The sequence below is a fragment of the Musca vetustissima genome, unplaced genomic scaffold (genome assembly GCF_032173495.1).
Source record: "Musca vetustissima isolate MV318-11 ecotype Yass unplaced genomic scaffold, APGP_CSIRO_Mvet_v1 utg470, whole genome shotgun sequence".
Lineage (NCBI taxonomy): Eukaryota > Metazoa > Arthropoda > Insecta > Diptera > Muscidae > Musca > Musca vetustissima.
The window spans coordinates 126897-146446 of NW_026880041.1; the positions used below are offsets into that span (position 1 = coordinate 126897).

The following is a 19550-nucleotide window of genomic DNA, read 5'->3' on the forward strand; positions in this document are numbered from 1 at the left end:
AAAAAAAAAATAGAACAAAACAAACAGTGTACAAATCATATCCACGATTAACAAGCAACTGTGCAATCGCAACAACAAACCGGAGCAACGTGTGAGATGTTGTTGTAGTTGCAACTCAGTCACCGTGAACGCAATTCGAAATCAACTGTCACTTGATTTATTTGATCAACCGACAAAGACGCATACAGAAACAAGAGTGATGTTCGGCCAAAGTGCTTCCATTCTGTAGGTCTTCCCGAAAATAAATCGCCACTCATTATCAGTATTGATATTGGAGTTTATATGCAGGCAATCATTGGAATCGTTTGCGTTAACGCCAACAGATGTGCCCCGACAGAGTTGTCTTACCAAATGTTGTCATCAATTCGACATATGACATGTTTTCAGTGTGTGTGTGAGTGCGGAGGTTTTAGGTTCACATTCGTTCTTGGGGGTGCACAATTCAAAATGAGTGAGTGGGTGTGTGTTATAGGTTATGGAGTGTAGTGGTTGTTAGTTTTTTTTGTTTTTGCTTATTTGTCGGGGTAGGAGTACAATAATTATTAATCACTCCAGTCCGGAAAAGCACGAGAGTCACACTTTGGGAAACAAGAAATATGCAAGCCTGTAGTCATATATGTACATATGTATACACTGTGCACGGCCAAGTATCGGTGGAGATATTTTAAATCGGTTACTCCGGTGCTAAATGTTTTCTAAAGATAGCTGGAATATAGTAGTTAGATGCGTAATAGAAATTAGGTATATATATTTATATTTTAGGTAGTATTTTCAAGGCAGGCATACAAATAAACTACATATATTGGGTTCTTTATGGTTCTAACGCAAATAATAGTGTTACTTTTTGTGTGGATTGTTTTTAATTGTCGTTTGAGATTCCCTTCTGTAGGTTGTGGGTATGTTGTATGTAGGTAGTAGGAAGGTGGGTGGGCAGATATTCGTGTATTTATGTTATTTCCCGATACAATTGCTTATTTTTTTCGTTAGACTTGGAGTTTTCACGTCTCGACTCTCATTTCGTTGTTTCAATAAAAGGTTAGACAAGTATTTTCGTTGCTCATTGAATTGGTTGAAATGAGGATGTTCGCTTCAAATTACATTTAGTTTTGCAAAAGTTCGAATTTTAACACACGGAGGAAATTAATTTCACACACGCACACAAAAGCTAACAATAAATGTACAGAGAAGAGCAGGAATAACAAATTTTCAAATGCATTCGGTATTTAGTACAGGTTTGACAAGTCCATAATTAAGGACATGCGCAAATGGGAAAGTTCTAAATGCGTGAACAAAAAATATGTCAAAATACCGTTAAATATTTGTAAGCTATTCAAGTAAAAAAACAGAATGTTGTACAAATTTTCAAATTTGTCTAAAAATTACTTGAGTTGAGTACTTGAGTTTTTTTTTTTTGTTTTTACAAAACATTACTGAGTAAATATTCCTAGTAAGATTTTTCAATACTCAGTAAACAAAATTAAAAACAGCATTTACTCTCTTTTAATGGATTTTTTTTTTTTGTAAAAGGACAACATTTAGCAACATTTTGTAACAATTATTACAAAATATCGAGTACAGACACATTATTGGCACTTTTATTAAAATATACATTGATAATTCATTTGTAACCACTACGTGAGAGAAATAAGTTTTAAAATTTAAGGTCGGACTGATACTGGACAGTCATGCAGGCAAATAGCTAAATACTTAAAAAATAGTTCATCATATTGTACAAATTGTTCGAAAGAGACCAAATAAATAATCGAAATGTATCACATCTGTAGACCAATTCTGTAACTTTTTAAGAACATTCCGTATTGCTTATTTTACAGCAATTTCATTTGTTTGTTTTATTGTTTTTACAATAACAAAATGAATTTAAACAATATCGAATGTTGTTAAAAGTTACAGAATAGGCCTACTGGTCGCTCAAGATTATTAACTGACACAGCTACTCGGTATATTGAATGTTTAATGAGTTATAGAGATTCTAGAACACAAAAATTAGCTACCAAGGCGATAGTGTTTGCTGATTAATGGTGTTTTTACACGATATGTATTTTACATATGTGCTGCCACTTATTTCATCCATATGTAATTCCTTATGTGTGTCAAAATTAGCAGCGTACACAAAACATTTATTTTTGTGTTCAAATCGGCATATGTATTTTACGTATGACATAACCTATAAACAAAAAACACTTTTATTTTTTCTTAAACCAACATCATTTTTTTATTAAGCACCTACAAACGAAATAAAAATTTGTAATTGTTGCCTATTCATCCTTTTCTTTGACTTGCAATTGAAATATTTTCTTCCAACAATGTGTTTCATTCAAACAGCTGATTTCCTTATGTTTCACATACGAAAATAGAGCGCGTCTTATTCGGAAAAAAATACATATGTATGTTATTGCATATCGTTTTGACACATTGAAATTTCCGTATGTTTCACATGACGAGTTCGATTTCCATATGTAAAAAAGTGACAGCACATATGTAAAATACATATCGTGTAAAAACACCATAAGATAGAAGGTATATCGAAGCAGGATGATTAGCTCAATATTCTTTAAACCAGGGCTGTCCACACTAATACAATGCAAATGTTTGTTATTGTATTTGTTTCAAATACACAATTTTCAAATGTATGTCTCTCTCTTATTAAACTGTGAGAAAAATTTTAAAAATATGTATTTCAAATTTTAAGACTGGTGACCATTTTGTATTCAATACAAATATGCTTGTTAATGATCTATTTTCCTATATAAAGATAGATTTGCTTCTGTTTCGCCAATCCCCATTGTATTGGCCACATATTTCGACTTTTTCTGAACTAATTTTTGCCAAAAATGTCCTAATTTTTCGTTCAGTGTATGAGAAAAAAAGGAATAAATGACAATTGTGAAAATATTTTTTATTTTCAAATGTTTCTATTTTTATCATTGTGTGTGTGAGAGTTTTGAAACACACCGATTTGGGCACTGCTGCTTTAAACCAGGGCTGTCCACACTAATACATGCAAATGTTTGTTATTGTATTTGTTTCAAATACACAATTTCAAATTTATATTTCTCTCTTATTAAACTGTGAGAAAAATTGTAGAAACTTGTATTTCAAATTTTAAGACAGAAAAACATTTTGTAGTCAATGCAAATATGCTTGTTAATGATATATTTTCCTATATAACGATAGCTTTGCTTCTGAGTTTTGACACACACCGACAGCCCATGGGACCTATTTTGGGCACTGCTGCTTTAAACCAATTTGAAATATTTTGTAATATTATTATAAATTTGTATTATTTTCTTAAAGTATTGTATACAATTTTTTATATTAAAAATGTAATGTGTGGTCTGTTCCAGTGGGTCGATTCACTATCAAATTTAAAAAATTCTCAAATCTATAAAATATTATAACGACAAAATAAACAATATTTCAATTTGTCTACATTTTTATTTGTCTACATTTTTACAGAATAACATTTTCATTACTGCAAACGATTTTTTGTGTAGACAAAATTGTCGATTGTCGGATCGTTATAAGTTACTGAATCGACCTACAGAACCTGCAAGAATGTACAATTTGTTACTACGATAACAATTTTTCCTTTATGTTATTTGCAAATTCATACAAAGAAAAATTTACTCAGTAAGAAATTTCTTGTACCATCAGCTGATATATATTCAACTGTTTTGTAATGTTCTGTAAACAAACAACAAAATTGTTCTTAAGAAAATCGATTGTTTTGTGAATTTTCTTTAAATTTGGTATTATCGAATATTAAAAAGTATGAAGAAAACGCAAGTATTTATAAACAACATCAATTTTCCGCTTGTTATCTATTTTTCTAATAAAAATTCTGCTTTTTTGTTTGCCCCAAATTGTTTGTTGTTTTAAGCAGCTGTGTCGATACAATCTTTCTACTGGATATTGTTCGTTTACTTTTTACAATTTTCTCTCTTCAGAACGAAAAATTCGTATTTACTCTCTGCAGATTCTTACTGAGTAAATGTTACTGAGAAAGTAAACGAACGAACCTATTTTGAATGACACTAGTACTACATACAACAACAAATTTCAATCGATGGTACAATTATGCAAGGCAAGGTATATTTTGTCAACAACGTTATAGTCTTGTGGACTATAACGTCAGATTAAATAAAACAATTCTTAACATATGACAATACAGACAAATAACGCGAAAAATGAATTATTTTCTAAATCGATTTGGGTATATGATTTAGATATTGATTCCATCGCAAATCATAAATTTCTTCTTACCAATGTTGTAAAAGTCATGGTACAATAACTAGAGGTAGGCTTACTTGACGAAATTGAGAAAAACTTTAGTCTAGTGCCCAAAATAGGTCCCATGGGCTGTCGGTGTGTGTCAAAACTCTCACACACACAATGATAAAAATAGAAAAATTTGAAAATAACCAAGGTAGATATACAAGGTAGCCGCATCGGCGAATTGGGAACATGATATGTCAAAATTGTTTACCAGGCGAATAATACTAATTTCGCCGTGACATAAAAAACTCGAAGCAAATTAAATTCAACCAATCAGAATTAAACATTTTGAAAAAAGAAAAATATTTGTTTACTTTTTGAAAATTGAAAATTTTTAAAATAAATGAATTTTAAAATATCAAAATGATTTTTGATAGAAAGATACATCAAAGTGCGCTTAAATGTGATAATGTTGATGACATCGGATGTAGTGAGAGATAACAAGATTTAAGCTATTCTTTACGTAGTTTTGTCATGCCCTCACATGAAATTTTTGAAAACAATGTATAAAGAAGACAAAAAGGTCCTATCGAACCAAATCTTCTTTTCGATCCCAAAGTCTTGTATTTGATTCCATGGTCTTCTTAAAGAAATACCATCTCCATAGCCTACCGCTATGCCTTTTTATCCTTTTTTTATTCTTTATTTTCAAATGTATTTCAATTTTTAAATTTTTGTTTGGAAATGGGTTTGAAAAAAAAAATCAAAAACAACAACAAATTGTTATGACATATAATGTTACCATCAGCTGGTTTGATACGGTTACCTTCTTAATATACCTTGAAAATAACAAATATTTTCAAAATTGTCATTCATTCCTTTTTGTTTTCATACACTGAACGAAAAAATTAGGACATTTTTCGCAAAAATTAAAAAGAAAAAATCGAAATATGTGACAAATACAATGGGGATTGGCAAAACAGAAGCAAATCTATCTTTATATAGGAAAATAGTGTGGACAGCCCTCCCAGCTAGCATTTTCTATCCTAAACATATCCAAAAAGTTACTACCAGGCGATGAAAACACTCGTAGGCGATATCGTATTTTAACAAATAAGTTATACCGTTTGGGAAGAAATGAACCACGTACTCGTTACCTTTAAAAAGTATCTTCTTGGTCACAATTTGAAGTTAAAAAGCGACACCTTACCTTAAATATTATCGCCTTAGTTACTTTCAACTTTCACTAAGAAGATACGTTTAAGATGTGACGAATACGTGTTTCATTTCTTCAATAACCGTATTTGTTAAAATACGATATCGCCTGATAGTGAGTTTTTGATACCCAAAGTAAAATACTTGTATGAATAATGTGTAATTGCAATGAGTAAATGCAATAAAAATAACGAAATAACCTATATTTTGCAAAAAAAATCAACATTTAACGCGAAACAAACATAATATTGATGTTAAGGTTAATACTAAGTAAAATTAAAAGTATTATTTATTTAAACTATAACAATAGTTAATTTTTCAACAATTTTATTGATTTACAGTCTTCAGTTTTTTTGTGCATTCTATCCCTTTATTCTTTGTGTCCATTATTGAGTTTAAAGGGAAAGTCGTCAGTAATAGTATTGGTCACATATTTTGATTTGCTTTGAACTAATGTTTGAAAGAATTATTCAAATTTTTTCGGTAAGTGTATGAAAACGAAATAGAATGCATAACAATTTTGAAAATCTATTTTTTTTATTTTCAAATGTTTCTCTTTTATAATTCTATGTGTAAGCAATTTGACACACACCGACAGCCCATGGGACCTATTTTGGGCACTGCTGGTTTAAATACAAACAACGAACAACATGTTGTTTTGTTTATTTGAGATAGTTTTACAATTTTATTAAATAAGGCAAATATCGCAAAAAATGAATGGAATGTCAAGTTTTTTCTCAATATGGAGTTGCAAATATTAGGTTGGGGAAAAATAAATCCCTTATTTCTTCTTTGACAAAGGCGAAAATGCAATGCCAAGCGGCTAAAATTGTGAATGGTGTTGACCGAAGTTGACCGGCATGTTAAAGGGCTAAGCAGAATGCTCGCGTTAAGCCAACCACAAGGAAACGATAACACAAACGCTTCCTTGTGGTTGTTGTATTTTCGATAACATATAATGCGTTGTACACACTATCATTTTTGAATGGCACTCTTGCTCAAATTTTGCTTGTTTGATAGTGTGGCCTCACATATTTGTCATTCATCAGGCAACCACAAAAATATTTATGGTTGTTGGACAGTCAGTAATCGATAAAAAAGCTGACAGTCAAAAATGATAGTGTGTACACCGCTTAACGCGACGGATGGCTCAACGCGATCATTCTGCTTAGCCCTTAAGGGCTAAGCGTTTTTTGTTATCGCGTTAACGCACGCAAAAAGTTAAAATATTTTTAACTCCGAAGCGCAGCACACATCAACTTCGAGCGTTTGTGTTATCGTTTCTTTGTGGTTGTTGTATTTTCGATAACACATAACGCAACGGATGGCTCAACGCGAGCATTCTGCTTAGCCCTTTAATGTCATGTACAGACGAGCGTTGTTCGCTCTATCATTCGTTGTTCGACCCTAATGCCATGTACAGACGAGCGTTGTTCGCTCTCTCATTCGTTGTTCGACCCTTAATTATGAAGTAATTACTTAGTTCCCCATACAATTTTTTCTGAGCGAACACCGATTTTTGTACGTAGTTCAATTCGAATCACTCTCTGAATAACCAAGAAATTTGTCCCATTCCTAACAATTGAGAGCATTTATCGAAAATAAATTAATTTTGACAGCTTGAAAATATTTATAAAATTTTCGAACTTTTTTAATAAAATTGAAAATGATGAATGAAAAGTAAAAAATTGTATAGATTTTATATATGCAGCAGGATGTAAATTTTGTTTTCTACATAATGCAATATGCATTTCCTTTCCCTTGGGTCTAATTAGCGTACAAAACAAGAAACAAATATGGGGAAACTCTAACAAAAAATTCTCCAAATTTGTATATGTGACAGTATGTGACATTTGAATTGAGAAAATATAAAAATGTGTTAAAAACAACAAAGTTTTCAGAAAAAATGGAAAACATGAATGAAAAGTAAATGGCTATGGGTTCTGACTATATTCAGGAGAAAGAGAATATTTTTTTCTATTTAAATCCATAGGCAATATACACAAATATGTTGAGATTTCGGTGTAAAATGAGAAACAACAAATTTTAAAAAGAAAATTCTGATGACATGAATTAAGAATAGTGTTGTATGAACGGGTTAATTCATGTAGGTAATTCTGAGAGCGAACTACGTTGTTCGAATGCTCGTCAGAACATGGCATAAATTATGAAGTAATTACTTAGTTCCCAATCATGGTATAATAATAGAAGGTAACAGCAAGTGTTGTTGTACAAAAAACGATACAACAACCACATGTAAATTTGTTGTTGTAAGTTCTACTAGTGCCAACTCATTTGACAGAAAAATGTAAACAAACAAATTATCATCAAATTATTTTTATTTTAAAATGAAATATTTTCGAATTCTCAAAATAAAAATTGAAAAACATGAATAAAAATCTATCAAATTTATATTTCTATAGCTTCCACATCTTTCCTATAATTGAGCCATTGCCATATATATGTGTAACACATATGAAAATGCTGGGAGTAGCGAGTTATTCCTTGAAGAAAGATTTGCTTCTTCAAACTTTCCCAGCAGGCAGATTGAGTAAATTGAATACGCACATTTAATAAAGAACAATTTCAAATTGTATCCGTTCCCAATTTTCCTGTTGGGTGATTTTTAATAACATAATTTGTCAAATTCATATTGACACTAGTATAACGTTAGAATCAAATCAGCTGGGATTTGCTGTTACCTTTTATAATTGTACCATGGTTCCCAATACAAAATTGTCTGAGCGAACACCGACTTTTGTACGTTGTTCAATTCGAATTACTCTTCTGTCATGTTCTGACGGGCATTCGAACAACGTAGTTCGCTCTCAGAATTACGTATATGAATTAACCCGTTCATACAACACTATTCTTAATTCATGTCATCAGAGTTTTTGTATTTCAAACATTTTGTTTCTTGTTTCACACCAAAATTGTAACATATTTGCGTGAATCACATATGGATCTAAATAGAAAAAATAATTCTCCTTCTCCTGACTATAATATCAACCCCTATCTCTTTACTTTTAATTCATGTTTTCCATTTTTTCTGAAAATATTGTTGTTTTCAATTCATTTTTATATTTTCTCAACACAAATGTCACATTTAAAAAATTGGAGAATTTTTGTTTGGGTTTCCCCACTTTTGTTTTTCGTTTTGTACGCTAATTAGAACCAAGGGGATAGAAATGCATATTGCATTATGTAGACAACAAAATTTACATCCTTCTGCATATATAAAAACTAGAATTTTGGTTTCTTTTCATTCATCATTTTCAATTTTACTGAAAAAGTTTGAAAATTTTTTTCATGCTGTCAAAATTAATTTATTTTCGATAAATTCTCTCAATAGTTAGAGATGGGACAAAATTCGTGGTGATTCGGAGAGTGATTCGAATTGAACAACGTACAAAAGTCGGTGTTCGCTCAGACAATTTTGTATGGGGAACTAAGTAATTACTTCGTAATTAAGGGTCGAACAACGAATGAGAGAGCGAACAACGCTCGTCTGTACATGACATTTGAATCACCAAGAATTTTGTCCCATCTCTAACAATTGAGAGAATTTATCGAAAATAAATTAAAGCTGTGTTCCCAAACCTGCAATATAGTACTATATTGTACTAGTTTTGCAATTTTTGCTAGAAAAGCGTTCCCTTTCGCCGAAAAGTAGGAAAATTTTAAGTTAAATTTAAGAGAGTTGAAACCAAAATGGCGTTCTCTTCTCCTATTTTCTGCAAGACCAATTTGGCCCAGCACGAAATAGTAAATGTAGTAAATTATGAATTTGACATTTGATTGCCAGAGATATTCAGTCCGAAATAAAGCACATGAAAGTTAGCGCTTCAACAAAAGGGACACACGCACATACATTTGCATGAAAAACAAATCAGAAATTAAAAAATGGACAAACAGATTTTTTATTCTCTTTTGGAGGATAGCGAAGATGAATGACTGGCAGAAGATTCAGATGAAGATACTGTAGAAAGAAGACCTGGGTTGGGAACGTGCATCATCAAGTTCTATTGGTTAATCGTACTAACCAATGTGTGTACATTGGCCCAAAATATATTGGGCTTTAGTCAAGTTTAGGGGATCAGTTCGTCCTCGGACGGCTCACAAGAAAGACGTAAAAAAAATTTTAAATGAGTACTACACGCCCACGGGCTTAAAAATAGATTTTTACAAAATGGCGGTTGTTAAGCGTTCGCTTAACTAACACGTGTGTTTTTAAATACGGATAACCTATAAATTACGAGTCGTTCAACAAAATCCAAACAGCTGCGCATGAAATTTTTAATTTTCGTAAATTTAATAGCAAAAGAAGATGCTTTTCGCTACTATGTGACTCCTTCACAGTAGAAGAGTTCACTGATACACAAGGCTTAGAAAGTCTGAACATTGTGGTCAAATTCTTAAAGAAGATCGAAGTCAACCTGCAAAACACAAACCACCATCTATGGATAAAGTCAAATTCGTAGCAAAGCTACATACGGATACATGGCACTAAACCTTCTATCCCTATAGAAAGTGGGCCAACCAAAATAATAAAAAAAAAAAAAAAAAAAGTTTAGGGGATCCACTTGGATCGCTTTGACATTTTTACAGTAAGTAGTCCTCGGTGAACTGGTTACAGTGATATATATTTTATGGAGAGAAATTCATACTTCCCGAGATATGGGTCTTGAAAGTTCGGAGAGTATGTTGTTGTAATCAGCAGTTTGACTATTTCCAGCAAGGTAATATGAGTATCATTTTAAAGGTTATGGTTTGTGCTTTAAAACTAATTTACAATTTAAAAAAAGAATATGGATTGCGTAGCCATGTTTGCGCTTGTCCATATGTAAAAGTCTTATTCTTAAGTTCTCTTGGTGGCAATTGAAAAAGGGTTGTTTTAAACAAAATTTGTTCCGAAATTTCAAGGCCAATGTCTCGGGAAGTACGTATTTCCCCACATGAAATGTATATCACTGTAGTCGGCACAAGGAGGCCTACTTACGGTAATCATTTCAAAATGATCCGAGTGGAGCCCCTTAACATTAACATTATGGGAGCGTCCAGCCATATAAACCTTTCCGGACTCGGAGTCGTCGGAAACTCCACTTCCAAATATTCGATCATGTTTTCGACTAAATTATACAAGTAAAAAATAAACAATAAATGTTAATATTATCAAAATCACACAATGGACGCCGTTTAACTTTTTGTTTATTTGTGTGCATTAGGTTTCTGTAGTCTTTGTTTTGTCCTTAATTGATGAAATTTTTGATTTCGACGTTTCTTCATGTATGAAAAAATTTTTAAATTTTTCAAACTTTTTCAGTAAAATTGAAAATGATGAATGAAAAGTAACCACAATTCTAGTTTTTATATATGCAGAATGATGTAAATTTTGTTGTCTACATAATGCAATGTGCATTTCTTTCCCCTTGGTTCTAATTAGCGTACAAAACAAGAAACAAAAGTGGGGAAACCCAAACAAAAATTCTCCCATTTTTTAAATGTGACATTTGTGTTGAGAAAATATAAAAATGTATTGAAAACAACAATATTTTCAGAAAAAATGGAAAACATGAATTAAAAGTAAAGAGATAGGGGTTGATATTATAGTCAGGAGAAAGAGAATTATTTTTTCTATTTGGATCCATATGTGATTCACGCAAATATGTTACAATTTTGGTGTGAAACAAGAAACAAAAAGTTTGAAATACAAAAACTCTGATGACATGAATTAAGAATAGTGTTGTATGAACGGGTTAATTCATATACGTAATTCTGAGAGCGAACTACGTTGTTCGAATGCCCGTCAAAACATGGCATAACAGTCGTAACATCGCCCCGGAGCTAAAAAACGACCATAACTGTTTTTAAAACCATTTACAAAGAAGAAAAAAATAATGGATTTATTTTTCCCCAATCTAATATAATTTTAATCAACAGGTAACAATGTTATTGTACCGTGCCAAAAATAATCTATAAACAAATGGATTTTAGAATATATATATTTTATATATTTCAAAACAACACATATACAGTCACTCATTTTGTAAACGAATTTGTCATACCAAGCCACAATATGAAAAAAATACCCAATGTAGATGTATTACCCTGCGTTTACAAAGAAATGAACCACGCCATATGCGTAAAATTTTTTATTTAATTATATGACTATTGCAATTTTATACATTCTACATTGTTCCATTGTTTAGCCATTGCCAACTGTGTGTGAAACTTAGACAAAAATGCGAGGAATTTGCATTAGTTTAATGGTAAATGTTTTGTTGCTGCAAACATACCCAGCAGACAGATGAGGTAAATTGTAAATGGAGAAGAAGTGAACTGCTTTTGCGATTTATCTTCATATCAAGGAAATTCTGAACTAAAAAAATCAAATGATACCACATACGTATGTACGTGTTTTCATTATTTGTTGATTTGAAAATAATCGTCAATGTTTTAACTTTTTAAAAGTGTGATCTGTTTTCATTTACGCAATTTTAGATTAATAAACATGGCCCTTGCATATTTGGATAATACAATCGACTAACAAATCCTATAATGGAGATGGGGACATACGCAGTTTACTAAAAAGGTCATAAATTGGTCAGTTTGTCTTGTTTATTCATATTAGGCATTATATCAAATTATAAGTTTTAATTAATAGTTCTGTAGTTTTAGTTTAGGCACTACATTCATACTTGTTAGTTCTTGGAACAAAAGCTTACAGGCATATGGCATCGATATTTTCGAAACATTGGCCGACGATTGACAATAGTGGCACCAGGAAGAGTAAGCCAAACGACCACATGACTTACACACATCCACGTCAAATGCGTCTGATGATATCATTAGTCGCTCCATTATTAGCATGCTGGCGCCGTAGGATATTAAACAATCACGCTCCATTTCACCTAAACGTAGACCGCCCTCTCTACTCCGACCCTGGGTTGGTTGTCTAGTGAGTACAGCTTTGGGCCCCCTGGCTCTGGCATGCATTTTATCCTGCACCATGTGCTTCAATTTCTGATAGTACACCGGTCCAGAGTAAATGTAGGCTTCCAAACTCTCGCCAGTTATGCCAGAGTAGAAATAATCTTTACCCATATAGTTGAAACCGTTCTTAAATAACTCATCTTGAATGTCGGAGCACTTGGAGCCCCCAAAAGCTGTGCCATAGTGGAATTTCCCCTCCAATAGACCAGCTTTGCCACCCAACAGCTCCAGTGATTTTCCCACAGTCATACGAGACGGAAACCCATGGGGATTCATGATCATGTCTGGACAAATGCCAAAATCATTGAAAGGCAAATCCTCTTGATCTACAATTAGACCCGTCACGCCTTTTTGACCATGGCGGGAACTAAATTTGTCGCCGATTTCTGGTCGCCTCGTTTGCCTCAATAAAATTTTGATCAGAAAATCTTCCTCGCCATTTGCCGACACCATCACTTTCTCAATGTAACTCGGCTCTGGGCCTTTGTAAGAAATTGGTACCGCTGTGTAAGAAATCTGAAACGATATTTTATTAGGCTACATATGTATATAAGAAACTCGATTCTTACCTGCGAGCTTTGGCCTGTCTGTTCAATAGGATTTATGGATGTTACGGCTGGCATTTCCTTGTTGATTAAAATTTGTTTATTGACCACCATCTCGCCTGGTGCAACAATTCCGTCCGTATCTAGGGCATCGTGTTTAAAAATGACCTTATTCGTTAGTGCATCCTTCATAGGCCCCATAATCCGGTCGTATGTCTGATTGGCATACCTTTTAACAGTACATTTTGAATTTTTGTATATCAGGCATCGACCATAACCACGATCTATTGAAGCTTTGTTCAATATCAGTGCATCTTCAATGTCGTATCCGGAATAACTCATAACTGCTACGGTAGCATTTTGACCAGCCGGCAACTTGTCAAACCCGGTCAATTCTATAGTTTTCGATTTTACCATTGGGGCTTGTGGATAGACGAGATTATACATGAGTGTATCTATTCGATTTTTTTGGTTATATCCAATAACACCCATCGCTTGCTTACCCATAGCGCATTGATAGGTGTTGCGAGGACTCTGGTTATGATGTGGATATGGCACCAGACCTGCGCAAACTCCAAGCAATGTAAAGGGTTCGATTTCCAAATGGGTTGTTGTGTCACGGTCAATGTCGTTCTCATTCCACGCTATAAATGAATCATTTTCCTCGTTTACGTCCAAATACTCCACTAGACCATCATGTAGAAAATCTTCGAATTTGCGAATACCTCTTTTCAATTCCTCAATGTGGTGCTGTTTCACTGCCGGTTGACCCTTATGGACAATGATGTAAGGACGACACAAGCGACCACCATCAGTATGAATGTAAACACACCTTTGTGTGTGGGATGTATGTATCGACACGAATGGTCCTAGACGACCTTTACGTCTCATCATACGAAATACCTCCACCAATCGTTTGTAACTTATTGTCAAGCCCAGAATGTTACCATTAATGAAGACGAGGAACACTTTGGAATTGTTAATGGCATCCCCACCGACCAAACGAATATCCTCCACTCCTGCGTTAAAGGCCAGTCGTACTACTGGCTCCTCTTCAACCTCAGTGGTTATGTGTGTCATTAAAGCAAGATTTTTCACAAGACCGCACGCTTCGCCTTCTGGCGTGTCGGATGGACACAGCATACCCCACTGACTGGGTTGCAAAGAACGTGGGCCGGATACTTTTCTTGTTTTCTCAAACTGAGAATTTACTCTTGTCATCATTCCTAGGGCGGATATATAGCTCAGCCTAGAGAGAACCTGTGTAACTCCTGCCCTCTCCATTTTAAAACGTTTTATAGTCCAATTTCCCGACGATATAGCCGACTCTAATCCAACAGTTATCTGGGCGGCTCTTATATGCTTCACCACATCAAACTGTGCCGCCTTAACTTTGGGAATATTTTTATCGGCTATCATTTTCAATTCCCAATTCATACGCTTAAACAAATCCTCAAACATTAGGGATATTAATGAGCCGGCCAATTCCAAGCGCTTGTTTCCGTAATAATCTCTGTCGTCCACAGCGGAAGCATCCAACTCCGCAGCCATCACGCGCCTAACCATTAGTGAAACATATATTGATTTTATTTGAAAATTGAAATTTTCAACAGGTACGTGCGCCAAAATTGTGGTTGTTAAAAGTTCCCTGGCCTCATCAGCTGGCGTTTTAGTAGCAGCGGTCTGAAATCGTTTTACCATGAGTTTCGATCCCATGTACTCAAGTGCACGCTGTTGCGTAAATATTTTCAGATTAAAAGCTTCGAGCAACGATGGCGCAAATCGGTTCTGGGTTTCCGTACTTGTACCAATCAGCGACATTATTTCAAGGTCTGAAACTACTCCCATGGCCTTGAATATGACAACTATCGGAATGTCGTCTACCATTGAATTGTGCTTTAAATAGTATTTACCATGCTTGCTTAGGACAACAGTTCTGGATTTCTTCTCATGTGTGGACGAGGTAACCTGACACTGCACCGTTCCATTAAATTCTTCCGTAATCATTTTATTCCAAGACAGTTGCTCCTGAATTAATATAACTTTTTCTTGTCCTCTTACAACAAAGTATCCACCAGGATCCAAGGGACACTCATTTAGTTTTGCCAATTCGAATTCCGATTTACCAGTGAGTACACAGTTTGAAGATCTTAGCATTACGGGCATTCGACCTATCAACAAGTTGTTTCTAACGATCCTCTGTGCTCCTCGTGTATACTCAATGTCAACTGTTATGGGGGCAGAGTAGGTAGTGTCTCTTAAACGACATTCGTGTGGTGTTGTTGCTTTTGTAATATTGTAGCCATCTTCAATGTCCGGCGTTCCGACTCGTACATCCAGATACTTCAGGTAAAACATAGGATCAGCATCGCTCAGCACTGTTTGGTTAGCTTGTACGATTTTTTTAATGTCCACATTCACAAAATGATTGAAAGAGTCAATGTGTTGCTTGACTAAGCCTTTAACCTGCAGAAAAGCCGGCACGAGTTTCCATTTTTCTTCTAACGGTTTAATGGGATTCGACCAGTTTTTCTTGTCACCATGCCATTCGGTGTCACCCATTGTAGTTGTCGATTTCTCCATACCGCTGAACAATAAAATGAGAGACTGTTGACTTCAATCCTGGATAGACTCCTCCTCCTCAAATCCACATGAATGTAGGGATACTTAAGTCGACTTTATACTAATAGACTTTTCGTGTTGAAAAGACTAAAGGCACGTTTAGCTTGTAGCTTTAAAGGCATTGGTGCTCAAAACCAGTGTTACCGCTGGGAATTTTAAAAAAATTTCACAAAAAGTCGTTCCCATTACAAGGTAGGGCACAGCTACACAGGTGGCTTGTTCCATCAAATCAAAATACATATTTTGTGTGTGTGCGCGTATTGTTTTGAATACTATGTCAAATATAACCTTTCATTAATTTTTCGCGTTTTTAGTTTTATGTTGAAAAAAATTTAAATTTATTTTATTTTTATATGTTGTATTCTATATTTTGTATAGTTCCTTTTTTGTTATTCACCTCAAGCTGCCCTACCTTGTATTATTGTACCATGGTCGTTCCCCTGAAAAAAGTCTAAAGCTAAGATCACACTACGCAAATATTTGACTCAAATGCCTATTTTTTGTTTCCCCAAAAAATGTCAAATTTGCACATTCTTGATTTTGTGTTCACATTACACTCAAATATTTGACACATTTTGATTGCTCAAACAGTGAGCAAATAGTGTCAAATAATGAAATGGGAAAACACATTGGAAATTATATTTGCACCATGAAACAGTTTGATCAAACTGTCAGAAATTATGGCCAACTTCGATTATTTTTTAAATCCTGTCGTATATTTTATAAGTTATTAATAAGGTATTTTACGCAATTGTTCTAAACAGTGCAATATACATCATACCCTTAAGGAATTAGCTTATATATTAAATCGGATGTAACGTATATAAGAGGCTGTAGCTAGATCTTGCCATGATTTGAATTATGAATGAAATAATTTGCGATTATGTTCAGCCGCTCCGAACATTTTAATAACCATCCCCAAATTAGATCCCAATTGGTAATAAAATTCGGATTGGATGGGCCTGAAATTATGTTTTCCACTCATAAAAAATGAAATATTTGATTGAATAATGTGTCAAAGATATTTTGTCTTCAAACGAAATGGCGAAATTCCAACAATATAAATGCCAATACAAAGAATTCATCAGCTGTTATTTTCCATAGTTTGCCCGTACAAAAATATTGTAAGGGCAAATAAATGTTTGCCCAAAAATAAGGCAAATATTTGCTAGTCGGCGTTCACATTGTGGACACTTTGCGCAAAATTTTGTTTACCCAAAATCAGCTGTTTTTGTGTCTGCCATTGAAAATATTTTGTGGTCAGATTATGGCAAAGAAATATTTGACACTTTTCGTCAAATATTTGCCTAGTGTGACCTTACCTTAACAGAAATAAATTTATTGGTAATAAATTTAAATTAAATCGGTAATAGTACGTTTACATTGTTCCGGATTACATTAACCCAGTGGGTCTAAAACGACATTTACATTACAACATTTTGCAGGGTTAACCTACTTTATGAGGATGTATTTGACAAATAGGCAATGAAATTGACAATTGAAACCTACTGGGTTAACTAAATCCGGTATAACGTAAACGTACAAATTGTTAATTACATTGTATATAACAACAACCAAAAGGAAACGCTTGAGATTGATCTGCGTTACGCTTCTTAGTGGAATGTGTTGATCGCGTCACTATTGCATTGTCGTTGTAAAAATAGTTCGATAAACATCAGGCAAATTCCAGGATCGAATTTCGACGTAGCTGCTCCTCATATTTAGTCAGTGTTTATTTTGATTCTTTTATATTTTAAGACCCATTTCGCTTCGCCGATGATTTTAAAAACGACGACATAGTAATCGGTATGGATATGTTGTCGAGAGTAAAGACTTGCATCATGGCCTATAAATAAGGTCACCAAGGGAGACCAGCTGATTATCGATACCTCTCAAGTTTGCTGTCAAAATGCATTATTGTGAATTGACTTCCATTATGAAAACGTAAACAAAGTCGAAATTTTTGACATTAGACTTGAGAAAAAAACAGCTGTTTTCCGATTTCGATTGCTATCTTGGTGACCTTATTAATAGATCTTGACTTGCATCTAGTAAAAATGTCGATTTCGATTTTTGCCTCTGACCAACAAGTTGAATTTTCGATCTTTGTCAAACCTGCTCAAAAACGATTTTCGTCTTTTACCGACTAATGCATGATCCAATAAACAGGTCGTGTCGTGTAAAATCCCCATACTGTCAAATATTTTGTTTACGTTTCCACACAATTTAGTCAAAATCGAAAGCATTTTGACAGCTCGGGTGAAATCATTTTGGCCTTATTATTGGATCATAGACTAATGCAATTTAATTATGGTAGGCGTAGTCGTTGTACGGCAGCTCTCGTAGGCGTAGTCGTTTTTGGTCGGTATTACAAAACCAAAGCAAAAATTGTACTTTTAGAACCCTTTTTATATTGTATTGGAAAAACTATCTCATTTTGTTTGTTTTCTAAGCGTGGTTTTACATTTATCGGGATCGGTGTTGAGAGTTTCTCTCTCTCTCAGTGGTAAATTGTGAATTGTGTTGGAAAACATTACCACAGGTAGGAACAAAAAAACAAATTACGGAAAGGTACCTAAAATTCTACGTCAAATGATAATAAATCATTATTATCGAGAAATATTGACCAATATTTATGCCAGTTATTTGCATAAATAATATATGTTATAATTTAAGCGTAAATGTATTCACGAATAATAAAAAATCTACTTTTTGTTTTGGTACGATTATGACAATTCGTACCTTTTGTGAACAAAAAGTACGCTTGTTACAAAATTAAAAATAGCGCAACACTAATTACTCTCAATTTACCATGAGAGAGAGAAACTCTCAATACCGATCCCGATAAATGTAAAACCACGCTAATTAATTTTCTGGCAAAGTGCAATTCTTATGAATATTAAGAAATGCAATAAAATAAACTCGAATGTCATAGTTAATCAGTAAATATTGTTAAAAAATGTTAAAATTATTTTCCTAGTTATTTTTATGCTGTCGTCAATAAAATCTTTCACGATTTGTCGTAAAAATACGACAGTGCCAAATTTTCAACACCACTACGCCAGCCGTAAAAAGGGTGAATAATTTATTATGTAATCAATAAAACAACATTATATTAGAACTTTTACCGGGTTAACCTGCATTATGAATATATCTTTTACATATATACAATAGAATTAACAATTATAACTCACATGGTATAATAATAGAAGGTAACAATATGAAAATGTAGGGAATTGTGAGTTATTCCATGAAGAAACCTTGCTTCCTCAAACTTTCCCAGCAGGCAGATTGAGTAAATTGAATACGGGAGCACATTTAATAAAGAACAATTTCAAATTGTATGCGTTCCCAATTTTCCTGTTGGGTGCTTTTTAAAAACATAATTTGTCATATTCATATTACCTTTTATAATTGTACCATGTATAACCCGCCCCACTTGGTTAACGAAATACAGTATTATGTAAACGTACAATTACATTCCAAACACCAAACGCAGCTGATCGTTTTTCGTCAGTAGCGCCGTCACACATTAACATTTCACAATGGCTCGGTTCTCTGACTGCAGCTGCTGTGAGTGTATGTGTGTAAACAACACACCCAGTAGTTCGAGTAACTGGTTATGAACTAGTTATTTTACCAATTACCTGTAACTACCACTAGTTACCACATCATGCCCTAGACTGGTGAATTTAACATGGGTATGTCATTGGGGAAGTCAATTGTCCCCTGTCTGCGTTACCAGTATACAGTCATTTAGGTAGTACAAAATGGTAGTGCATTTGACTAGTGTCTTATAGTCAGCTACTTAGGTAGATACAATGTATAAACCAAATGCCTAGTTACGTATATATAACAAATTAGTTTGTACAACAGTTTGGAAAATTTGAAATATTTTATAAAATTAATTCTGTACACGTAAATTTATTCATTAATTTT

General features: G+C 33.8%; 1 protein-coding gene across 1 annotated transcript; it reads right to left on the reverse strand.

Annotated features, from left to right (window-relative positions):
• Positions 1-12108: 12108 nt before the first annotated feature.
• Positions 12109-15572, reverse strand: LOC133325327 (DNA-directed RNA polymerase III subunit RPC2). Its single transcript, XM_061534111.1, has 2 exons — positions 13014-15572; positions 12109-12960 (listed from the first exon to the last, which is right to left on the reverse strand). The coding sequence occupies exons 1-2, from the start codon at positions 15570-15572 to the stop codon at positions 12109-12111; spliced, it is 3411 nt and encodes a 1136-aa protein (XP_061390095.1).
• Between the last annotated feature and the right edge of the window lie 3978 nt (positions 15573-19550).

Coding starts and splice junctions, on each gene's coding strand:
- LOC133325327 (XM_061534111.1), bottom strand. CDS start 15,572: ATGGAGAAATCGACAACTACAATGGGTGACACCGAATGGCATGGTGAC. Junction 12,961..13,013: donor AGACAGGCCAAAGCTCGCAG/GTAAGAATCGAG, acceptor ATATCGTTTCAG/ATTTCTTACACAGCGGTACC.